At 54.7% G+C, this 12052-nt stretch overlaps 1 protein-coding gene across 7 annotated transcripts in view; it reads right to left on the bottom strand.

Annotated features, from left to right (window-relative positions):
- Window positions 1–12052, bottom strand: part of STIM1 (stromal interaction molecule 1) — a 70027-nt gene that overhangs the window by 25877 nt on the left and 32098 nt on the right. For all 7 annotated transcript variants that reach the window (XM_069003603.1, XM_069003688.1, XM_069003821.1 and 4 more), the window contains 4 exons: window positions 11276–11390; window positions 8108–8219; window positions 6133–6248; window positions 471–648 (listed from right to left, as the gene is read on the bottom strand). In XM_069003603.1, coding sequence (XP_068859704.1) covers window positions 471–648; window positions 6133–6248; window positions 8108–8219; window positions 11276–11390 — 521 coding nt within the window. The remainder of the gene's footprint in view (window positions 1–470; window positions 649–6132; window positions 6249–8107; window positions 8220–11275; window positions 11391–12052) is intronic.

Here is a 12052-nt window from a genome sequence, read left to right as displayed (position 1 = left end):
AAATTATCTATTTTTTTCACTTTCCAAGCAACACTATTTGATTTAGGTATTGCTTCCCCACACAGTGGCAAGAACTCAAGAGGGGATGTGTAAATCCTCTGATTGCTCTGCTGTTCCAACATGCTTTTTCCCCATCAAAAGCCAAGATGAAACAACCTTGGATGACAAATTCCACGTGAGCTGGATTGCATGGCAGGAGGTGGGACTGGATGAGCTCTGAGTGCCCTTTGAACCCAAAGCATTCCGTGGCTCTGTGACTGTGAAAGAACACACAGATCTTTACACACGGCTGCTCCATGCATCCCTGCAGGAGCCAGGCCCCCATCCCAGCTCCAGAGTCCCTCAGGAAGGGGCTGACTCTGGTGTGAGGCACCAGGACAGCTAAAATAAAGTATTTCCTGAAATCTAAAGGAATAGGGACCGTGCAGGAAGAACTGAGTGCTCCAGCTGGATGGACAGTGGAAACCTACCTCTCCTGTAGGTCATGGAGAGACTGCTCAGCCCTGTGGAGACCCTCCAGGTCCTTCATCATCTTCTTCATGTGCTCCTTGGAGTAGCGGTTCTGGATGTAGGCGAACCAGCAGCCGCCCACGCCGATGACGATGGACACCACCAGCATGAAGTCCTTGAGGTGGTTGTGACGGGTCACTGCGAGAGACCAGAGACACTGCTGAGTTCAGAGGATCACAATGATTAACCCCAAAGTGCTTTGCCTGCACCACAGTGGGACAGGAGAACTCAGGGGAGTCTTACAAGGAATTGTGGCACAGGATTCACCAAGGGAAAAGTTGAGCTGTGTTGATAATTAAAAGAAAAACCAGAAGCTTGAAAACATTTATTCAATTTGGAGACACAACAACAACAACAACAACAAGATGCAATTCCAAGTCTTCCAGCTCCAATTTGCCTGGCAATAAGTGGTACAGGGGCAACTCCAGATAGGAACCCCTCCAGAACAGCTGTGATCTCACAGGGCAGCACAGGAAACTAAGAACAAAATAATTACTTGAAAAAAACCCTGCTGAGATCAGAGAGCTAGGGCAGCTCAAGTGTCCAACTGTCAAGTTGCCAAACTTTCCATGAGAATCACAACTCCATGTGGAAACTCCCTTTTTCAACAGTTAATTCAAAGAAAGGTGTCGATGCATGTGAGAGGATGAAGGTAATTAAGTGGGGGCTCAAGTGCAAAACAAATCCTGAGAAGATGAGTCAAGCAGAATTTTTTTCCTGTAACTCAACCAAGTGTGTGCTGAAAGAGCCACAAATGAAAGAGCAGCTCAGTCCAGAGAGCTGGGACTCAACGATCAGTATGCACTGGTTTTGAAGCAAAAAACAGGTGATTCACACCAGATACAGGAAAAAAATACCTGTACCGAGGGGGGGGAGGCCCTGGCACAGGGTGCCCAGAGCAGCTGGGGCTGCCCCTGGATCCCTGGCAGTGCCCAAGGCCAGGCTGGACATTGGGGCTGGGAGCAGCCTGGCCAGTGGAACAGGGTGGATTAGACAGGATTTAAGGTCCCTCCCAAGCCAAGCCGTTCTCTGATCACAGCTAAACCACGTCCACCTCACTGGCAGAGCTGGGGGCACACGGGAGGGGACCTGGGAGGTGGAAACTCAAATTGGAAAGGCAGAGCGCAGCCCAGAATGACCTGGCTGGAGGGCTGCCCAGCAGCCCCACACCAGCCGGACACGCGGGGACAGTGATGCTGCTCCCTGCCCACCATGGAGGGGCTTTCCCTGCAGAGGGAGAGGGCCAGGACCCCTCCCCAAAGGCCCAGGAGACACCCAAGCACCATCTCCCCACCACATGTGATCCATCACTCCCTGGAAACGCCCAGTGTAAATTCAACACTCGGAATTAAACAAGGTGAGCGCTGGCGCCGCTTCCCCGCCCGGATGGATTATCACAACATCCTCTTCCGAGGAAGCAGATCCTGGCAAGTGGCTGCAGATCTCTCAGTCTGAATCCTCTCAGCTCCCATTTGGAGAGCAGCGGGGCTGAGAGCTCAGGTGGTTTGTGTTCCACCCTCCCACAGCCACCACAGCTTTGTTCTCCTGCCCCAGCCAGAGCTCAGGCATGTCCAGGAGCTGCCTGGAGCAATCCCTGCCAGCCCCACCCTGCCCAGACCCCTCTCCTGTTGCCAGTGCCAGCCGCGCTCAGCTCCAGCACAGCAGCACTTGGACACATCCTTCCTCTTCACCAGTGCTTCCAAAGACAAGTGGATAAGGAAACTGTGTGAAAACTCAGCTTGGATGTGAACGTACAAGCATGGAATCCCAGACTGGTTTGGGTTGGAAGGGAGCTCAAAGCCCATCCAGTGCCACCCCTGCCATGACAGGGACACCTCCCACTGTCCCAGGCTACTCCAAGCCCCAGTGTCCAAGGGCATCCCCCTGGCCTTGGGCACTGCCAGGGATCCAGGGGCAGCCCCAGCTGCTCTGGGCACCCTGTGCCAGGGCCTGCCCACCCTCCCAGGGAACAATTCCTTCTCAATATCCCATCCAGCCCTGCCCTCTGGCACTGGGAAGCCATTCCCTGTGTCCTGGCACTCCAGAGCAGAGGAGCTCCAGCCCTGGGAGCATCTCCATTTTCCCACCTTCATTGTAAAAGCTTTTTGCTGGTATCTCATCCAAATCAGCTCTCCTGCAGTTCCTCCCTCCTTGTTCAATCATTTCATCTACTTTCAAACACAAAGCCCAGGCAGAGCTGCAAACCCAACAGGACATCAAGTCCTGCAGTTGAGCAGAACAATCACTGATAAAGCCGTGCCTGTTCTCCCTCCTTTCCCCAAAAAAAGGAAATAAGAAAGGGAGAGAAGTCAGTTTGCTGTGGTGTATGTGGCGTTTCCTGCAGTCTTTGCAGGTGTAACGTGTGCTCAGGTCTGCCTGGTGCTGGGAGCAGCCAAGGCCACACGGGTGCAGGACAGGCTGTGCCAGCCCCGCTGCAGGCCAGGGACAAATCTCCAGAGGGTTGAAATCCCAATAAACTGGACAGGAACAATCTGAGGCTCCGCTGTGGAACGGCCGCGGTACCGTCGGTCTCTGGCCCAGGGCGAGAGGAGCAGCAGGGAAAGAGCTGAAATTACACAAAGTTCTCTCCCAAGTTCAAAAGCAGCAAAGCTGCACCTGCAGAGCCTCCAGCCCTGGGACACCAACAGCAGAAGGACGTGGAGCTGCTGGAGAGAGCCCAGAGGAGCCACGGAGCTGCTCCAGGGCTGGAGCCCCTCTGCCCTGGAGCCAGGCTGGCAGAGCTGGGGGTGCTCACCTGGAGAAGAGAAGGCTCCAGGGAGAGCTCAGAGCCCCTTGCAGGGCCTAAAGGGGCTCCAGGAGAGCTGCAGAGGGACTGGGGACAAGGCATGGAGGGCCAGGAGCCAGGGAATGGCTTCCCAGTGCCAGAGGGCAGGGCTGGATGGGAGATTGGGCAGGAATTGTTCCCTGGCAGGGTGGGCAGGCCCTGGCACAGGGTGCCCAGAGCAGCTGTGGCTGCGCCTGGATCCCTGGCAGTGCCCAAGGCCAGGCTGGACATTGGGGCTTGGAGCAGCCTGGGACAGTGGGAGGTGTCTCTGCCATGGCAGGGGTGGCACTGGATGGGCTTTAATGTCCTTTCCAACCCAAACCACTCTGGAATTCCATGTTTCACCTCAAGTTGTGCTATTTTGTGCCAGATAAATTCCTGAACCACAGGACAGGACCCCAAAGGGACAGACACAGAAGAAGGAATCACCTCACCTTGCTTAGATTATAATTGTACCACGCTCCCTCACACTTGGATAATTTCAGAGCTGAAGTGGTCAGACCTGTTTGCTGTAGGAAATGGCAGGGCTGGAGTCTGGCAGCAGGAACCAGACCTGGAGGGATGGCAGGAGCCTGCAGATCCGCATAGCAACTGGCCATGGAAACTGTCTGAAACCTCTGCCACGAGCCAGACATCCAGCCCTGGAGCGGCGGGTTGGGAAAAGCTTCACCCAGCAGCAGGAACAGCACCATGCCCACCTGCTGTGATCCCCACAGACAGCGGCATGGCTCTGGATTCAGGAGCCTGCAGGAGCACTGGGGCTCCAATCTAGGCCTGCTTTGATTCAATGCTTTTATACCTGTGGTGAACAGAGCTTCAAGAGAGGAGACAAACCCTTGAAACTCTGTACCTGTGCACCACATCCCCCTGCCAGCAGCTCAGAGACCCCAGATCCCCCCCCAGAGCCCACTTTACCCCCAGAGCCACCTCCCCTGACCACAGGAAAGGAGCTGGAGCAGGAACACATCCAAGACCACCACAACACCACGGTGTAAAAGCAGCCTCTGCAGCTTAGAAGGTCACCGAGCACTTCCTGAAGCTGCTGATTGCTGCTGGCTCCTGAAAGGTGTTTTGCAATCCACTCCAGAAGGAACCGGTTTAGATAAACAACCTCTCCCCATGACTGGAGACAAAGCCATGCAGATGACCAGAAACCAGCAAATTTTACCTTCTGAAAAGGGATAAATCTCTCCCTCAGGTGCAGATTTAAAGTGCATTTCCTCTCCTCACATAGCCTGTATATAGTCATAGAATCACAGAATGGTTTGGGTTGGGAGGGACCTTAAAGCTCATCCCATTCCACCTCCTGCTGCGGTCAGGACACCTTTCACTCGCCCAGGCTGCTCCCAGCCCCATCCAGCCTGGCCTGGAAAGCTTCCAGGCACAGAGACCAGAGGGGTGTGAGCAGCCCTCGACCCGGAGCAGCCTGACTGCCGCGGTTCCCTGCACACTTTGATCTCCGTGACCCAGGGAGGCTCAGATCCCAGAGCCAAGGGAGCCGCAGGGCAGAACGGAACAGCTCCAGAACAGCCATTAATTCCAGCCAGTACAAGCCATTCACTTAGCCATTTACACAGCACTAAGGACTCCAGAGAAATTCCACCCCCAGCACAGGAGTCGCAGGGCTGGAGCCACTGTTGGAGGAACTCACCCAGGACAGCTCCACCAGCCACCTCCACCAGCCACCTCCACGGCCACTGACTCACCAAAAAGCTTCACTTTTAACATGGGTAATAAATACAAACCAAACTGTGCCTGCACAAAAAGAGGCTTTTCAGTAACTGTGAGCAAAAATGGCTGATGGTACAACTCAGGCTTGTGATTCCCTTGCCATGGCTCTGCCAAGTCTCACACTGTGGTTCACACTGTGCAGGCAGTTTTCCCAGGATTGGGTGGGAATGGCTGGAGAGCAGCCCTGGGGAGAAGGACCTGGGGGTGCTGGAGTGGGAGAGGCCAGACATGCCCCAGCCACGAGCACTGGGACCCCGAAATTCCTGTGCTGATTCCCTGGGATGAGCAGCAGGAAAGGGGGAATTCTACCCCTCTGTACCCAAAACCCAGGAGAAAGCCATGGCAGAGAGGGAGAGAGCCAAAAGCACCTTTAACAGGGAGCAGGCAGGAGCCAGAGGGAACGATGCAAAGGGAGGACCTGGAGCGTGGAGATAGGCATCAGAGAGCTTGAGATGCTGATAAAGCATCAAAGGAGCCCACGCCTTCATATCAGCCATCCTAAACTCCTTCTGATCCAGCCAGCTGCTCCTTCCCTCCTCCAGAGGTGGGAAATTCACAGCCTGAGTCACCAGCAGAGCCTCAGGACATAACAGTGGAGCCCCAGGAAAGCCCAGGACAGAGTGACAGAGCTCCAGGACACAGTGACAGAGCTCCAGGACACGGTGACAGAGCTCCAGGACACGGTGACAGAGCTCCAGGACACAGCAGCAGCTTCCCTGGGAGCAGGCAGGATCACTGCCCTCCAGCAGCTCACCCCCCACCCTCAGCACCACAGAAGGCCAGCAGGCTTTACCCTGTGCACACGGGAGATCCCAGCAGGACAGGACGGTGGGTCTGCACCTCTGGGAGCAGCCCTCTGAGATGGGAATGCCAGCCCAGCATGCCTCCAGGCTACAGAGCTGCTCCCATAAACCCAGAGACAACCTGCTCCTGCTCCAGGGGAACTGTGCTGGGATGAGCTCCCTGGGTGAGGCTGCACTGGGCAGTTTGGGTCCTCCAGGTCTGGCTCTGGTGTCCAGTGTGAGCAGACACAGATCCTCATGGCCAAGGCCTTGCTGGCCTTGGGAGTCTTTCCCAACGCTGGCAATGGGAACCCGGGTACTCACACAGGGGAGGCCCGAAGAGCACCGTGTCCAGGGCCTTGAGCTGCAGCTTCTGCCGGTGGCTGCGGTCGGTCATTTTGAGCACGGTCCCCATCATGGTGGCGTTGTTCACTGCCAGCCTGCACAACAGGGGAAAACAACGAGCTGTGGGCACATCCACCAGGAGCAGGAACACACCAGGGATTAGGGAGATACGGGAGCAGGGCCTGGCAGCTCTGTGCTACCAGAACAAAGCCCTCACTGTTGTCTCTGAGCCAGGGTGTCTCTAGAACACTTTGCAGCAGCATTTTTAGGACTGGGAGAGAGCAGGAGAAACCAAGGCCAGGCCTAATTCATTAATCTGACAGCATGAGGGACTGCTTTCCCATCAAAACCCATCTTTTGGTGTCCTACCAATCACTTATAACTATTTTTAAACCAAATCTCCATTGCCTTTACATCCTGTGACACAGACCATAAACCACAGTTCTCCCTTGGAAGAAATTTGGGCATACATTGTGCTGCTTCAAAACCACCCTCATTTTATCCCCAGTAATCCCTCCTCCCCAGTCAGTTTTAAAGCCCCTTTTTCAGTGACAGGAACCTTTATCCAAAGAGCTGCACTGAGATTTTTCAAACCTGTTACAAGTTTAGGTCAACTCCCAGCCAGTGTTTCTCTTACATGGAATCCTGGAATGGTTTTGATGGGAGGGACCTCAAAGCCCATCCAGTGCCACCCCTGCCATGGCAGGGACACCTCCCACTGTCCCAGGCTGCTCCAAGCCCCAATGTCCAGCCTGGCCTTGGGCACTGCCAGGGATCCAGGGGCAGCCCCAGCTGCTCTGGGCACCCTGTGGTGGCTCTGCCAGGGCCACCCTCCCAGGGAACAATTCTTTCCCTGTATCTAGCCCAAATTTAACCTCTTTTCACTCACAACTGGAGCAGAGCAGGAATCAGGCTGGGCATTGCACATGCCAAGGAACTTCAGGTGATGAGAGAAGCTGACCCCTGCCAGGCCCTGGTTCTCTCCCTGAACATGTACCATATGAACACTGGGACCTGACCCAGGCACGGCACTGACCTGGGCATGGCACTGACCCGGGCACTGCACTGACCTGGGCACTGCACTGACTTGGGCATGGCACTGACCTGGGCATGGCACTGACCTGGGCATGGCACTGACCTGGGCACTGCACTGACCCGGGCACGGCACTGACCTGGGCACTGCACTGACCCGGGCATGGCACTGACCCGGGCATGGCACTGACCTGGGCACTGCACTGACCTGGGCACTGCACTGACCCGGGCATGGCACTGACCTGGGCATGGCACTGACCTGGGCACTGCACTGACCTGGGCATGGCACTGACCTGGGCACTGCACTGACCCAGGCATGGCACTGACCCGGGCATGGCACTGACCTGGGCATGGCACTGACCTGGGCACGGCACTGACCCGGGCATGGCACTGACCTGGGCACTGCACTGACCCGGGCATGGCACTGACCCGGGCATGGCACTGACCTGGGCACTGCACTGACCTGGGCATGGCACTGACCTGGGCACTGCACTGACCCAGGCATGGCACTGACCCGGGCATGGCACTGACCTGGGCATGGCACTGACCTGGGCACGGCACTGACCCGGGCATGGCACTGACCTGGGCACTGCACTGACCTGGGCATGGCACTGACCCGGGCACGGCACTGACCTGGGCACTGCACTGACCTGGGCATGGCACTGACCTGGGCACTGCACTGACTTGGGCATGGCACTGACCTGGGCATGGCACTGACCTGGGCATGGCACTGACCTGGGCACTGCACTGACCCGGGCATGGCACTGACCCGGGCATGGCACTGACCTGGGCACTGCACTGACCTGGGCATGGCACTGACCCGGGCACTGCACTGACCTGGGCATGGCACTGACCTGGGCACTGCACTGACCCGGGCACTGCACTGACCTGGGCATGGCACTGACCCGGGCATGGCACTGACCTGGGCATGGCGTGGCCGCTCAGCTGCAGCTTCCGGAAGGTCTCCTCGTACTGGGGCAGCTCCACGTAGGAAATGAGCCACTGAACCACCTCATCGACCGTCCAGTTGTACACTGAGGAGAGCACAAACAGCTCATTAGGGGTACCGAGCCACTGGAATTGCCATCAAACGTCAGTCACAGGTTTGGGTTGGAAGGGCCCTCAAAGCCCACCCAGTGCCACCCCTGCCATGGCAGGGACACCTCCCACTGTCCCAGGCTGCTCCAAGCCCCAATGTCCAACCTGGCCTGGGACACAGCAGATGTTTTTACTGGACAGAGGGGGCTTTGTTACACTTTAATTTATCATCCTCTGTCCCTGCTCAGCTCCAGCCGCTCCTCCCCAGCTCCAGCAAGCCCTGGAGCTGCCCTGGGAATCACCCAGTGGTGACAGTCCCCTCCCGACACCCCTGTGCCCACAGCCCTGGAGCCTCGCTCCCCGGGCAGCAGCTGGGTGAGGAAAAGGCCCCTTTTGGCCGGCTGTGGGCACGGCTGCAATGCCAGCACCAACTGGGCCCACGAGGATGAGAAACGAGGGCTGCCCAGCTCCAGGGAGCCCAACGCCTCCCACAGGGAGCTGAGGGACGAGGGATCTGGGAGAGATGAGGGAGCTGAGGGAGATGAGGGATCTGGGGGACATGAGGGAGCTCAGAGAGATGACTGAGCTGATGAAGCTGAGGGAGCTGATGAAGCTGAGAAAGATGAGGGAGTTCACAGAGCTGAGAGGGATGAGGGAGATGGAGCTCAGAGAAATGAGATGAAAAAGATGAGAGAGATGAAGGATCTGGTGGAGATGAGGGAACTCAGAGATGGGTTACTTTCCACACGTGACCAGGAACAGCAGCAATGGAAAGGAGGAAAGGCAGTGGCTGGAAAATAAATACAACAGACCCAGCCGCCCCATCCCTGTGGGATGTCAGTGCCCTTCACAGCTGCTTTTCACACCCACAGCAAGGAGCAGACCTTTCCTACCAGCCTGATTCCAGCTTCATTACTTCAGTTCAAGCTCCAAAATTAGGCTTCAAATATCCCTGGAATTGTTCCAGGCCAGATTGGATGGGGCTTGGAGCAACCTGGGACAGTGGAAGGTTCCCTGCTGGGCAAGGGATGTGACTGGATGGGCTTTAAGGTCCCGCTCATCCCAAACTCTCCATGATTCCATGACATCAGACCACCCTTTAGAAACCAGTAACTTATTCTATCAGCCAGATCTACAAGATGATGAAAGGGAAAACAAGAGCAGGAACTAAATCCAGCACTGGGACACCCAGTGTGCCATGGCAGCTCTGCCAGAGACGTGGCAGGTCCTGCGTGTGCCAGAGGCAGGGCCAGAGCCAAGGCAGCTCAGTAATTAAGGCGCCTGGGGAGTATCAAGGGATGTTCTCCTCCATCCCTTAACGATTTCTACCCTTTCCCAGCTGACATTAAGATACATGCCAGGCAAAGCCATCTGTAAACAGCCCTGTAACGAGATAAATATTTCTTACACAAGGCGTTCCTTGGACACAGGACACACAGGGACTTGTTAAGAGTCATGGAATCACAGGATTCTGGAGGCTGGAAAAGCCCTCTGAGCCCAGCAAGTCCAACCATCCCCAGCACTGCCAGGGCCACCACTGACCATGTCCCCAAGTGCCACATCCACAGGGCTGTGAAATCTCCCTGGGATGTGCTTCCATCTCTGTCCTGGGAAATTGTGCCACTCCTAAGTGACTTGGACAAGAACTTTCAACACATCCTTGTCCAACTCCATGGGGGAGAGAGTCTGGTCTGGGACACACAGCTCTGGAATCATCACACAGAGTATCCCAGACTGCTTGGGATTGGGAGGGACCTCAAAGCCCATCCAGTGCCACCCTGCCATGGCAGGGACACCTCCCACTGTCCCAGGCTGCTCCCAGCCCCAATGTCCAGCCTGGCCTTGGGCACTGCCAGGGATCCAGGGGCAGCCCCAGCTGCTCTGGGCACCCTGTGCCAGGGCCTGCCCACCCTCCCAGGGAACAATTCCTGCCCAATCTCCCATCCAGCCTTGCCCTCTGGCACTGGGAAGCCATTCCCTGGCTCCTGGCCCTCCATGCCTTGTCCCCAGTCCCTCTGCAGCTCTCCTGGAGCCCCTTTAGGCCCTGCAAGGGGCTCTGAGCTCTCCCTGGAGCCTTCTCTTCTCATGCACAGCCCCGTTGTGTTTTCAATCCACCCTGCAAAGGCTGCACCTCAGTGTCCATTGAGTCCCCCTGGGAATGGGAGGGATTGCTGCAGTCCCTACAGCTGCATCCACAGAGCTCTGGAAACACAGAGCACATCCCACCCAGAGCAATTAAAGGGCCAAGACAGAAAAATCAAACACAAACAGTACACAAACGAGAAACTGAAAATGATGAACTGATTAGAAGACTGAAACCCAGTATTTCAAGGAATGGACATTGACAGAACTCTTTTAGAGATGAGAGCACTGAAAAAAAATGGATTAAATTCTGTGGAATTCTGTGTGACAGCACTGGGGAAGCACTTTGCCAACCTTCAAAGTTTGTTCCAAGATTCCCAAGTTTCAGGAATTTTCTCACCAGAGGCTGAACTCCACCATGTCCCTGGGTGCTGGGATGAGTAACAGCATTTTGGAACAGCCTAAAGTTATTTCTGCATGGACTGTAGTTATGACACTTCCTGGATTTTATCCTCCCTTCTTTTCACTGTGTGAAGGAGCTTTTCAGGTTCAGAAAGTTTCTCCTCAGGAAACACAATCTGCAGGAAAGCTCCTATGCAGCTCTACTGAATATTTAGGATGTTAGCATCCCATTAAAATTCCATCTGAAACTGGGTGTTCAAAGGAGAACCTGGAACTGGGCAGATTTGGCTCTGTTGAACACACACGTCTAGGGCAGAGGAACAAAACAATCCCTGATACTTTGGTGGCCACGCTCAGGTGCAGCACTGACAGTTTGGAAGCACCAACCCTGAGGAAATCCTGGAAACCCACACGTGAAAAGGGGAGCTGGAAGAGTACAAGGACTGGTACAAGGCAGGAAAAGCAGCACATTCCTCCTGAGAGCTGCACACTCTGCCCAGGGCATCAGAAATCCAAACTCTTTGGCACTCTTGGGAAAGGATTTCTTGGCTTTTTGCCCTTTTTTTACCTTCGGATGTTTTCCAGGCCTTCCAGAGATCCTCCACACTGATGAGTTTGTCTTCTCCATGGAACGTGCTGTGCTTGACTGCGGGGTCATGGTAATTCAAGTCTTCCCTCAAGAACTAGGAGAGGAATTAACAGCAGGATTAGGCTTTGGCTCATCTTCCAGGGACATGAGGAGCATTAAAAAAAAATCTGAATAGTAATAATTTTGATGGGAAAGTCCTAATAAATCTGAATAAATTAAAAATTTATTAATTTATTATTATTTCTTTAAAAATAAAGGATATATTCGATATATAAGATACACACATCTGTATTTTATATAGATGTAAGTATATTCCCTGCTGTACCCCTGAATATTTCTGTTCCTGGGAAGACCAGCCAGGAAATATTCAGTAAGTAAATACGTTAAATTCATTTCAGTACAGAGAAGGGATAATTAATTAGAACCCTGGGGCTTGGGATTCCAGACTTTTCTTTGAATTATAGTATCACCAAAAATTCACCTAAATGGCACAATGGAACCAGCTTTATGTCAATGGAGTAAGAACCCGAAAATTATTATTGGATTTGATCTGCACCTTCAAATCCAAGCTGGAACAAATGCCACAGGCAGGAGGGGAGGCAGTTCCACTGCAAAATATAGATAAATACCTGTATCATAGCTCAGTGGGTGCCCAGAGCAGCTGGGGCTGCCCCTGGATCCCTGGCAGTGCCCAAGGCCAGGGGGCTTGGAGCAGCCTGGGACAGTGGGAGGTGTCCCTGCCATGGCAGGGGTGGC

The sequence above is a fragment of the Aphelocoma coerulescens genome, chromosome 1 (genome assembly GCF_041296385.1).
Source record: "Aphelocoma coerulescens isolate FSJ_1873_10779 chromosome 1, UR_Acoe_1.0, whole genome shotgun sequence".
NCBI lineage: Eukaryota > Metazoa > Chordata > Aves > Passeriformes > Corvidae > Aphelocoma > Aphelocoma coerulescens.
Note: the sequence above shows the minus strand (reverse complement) of the source record. Positions and strands in the feature narration are given on the sequence as shown.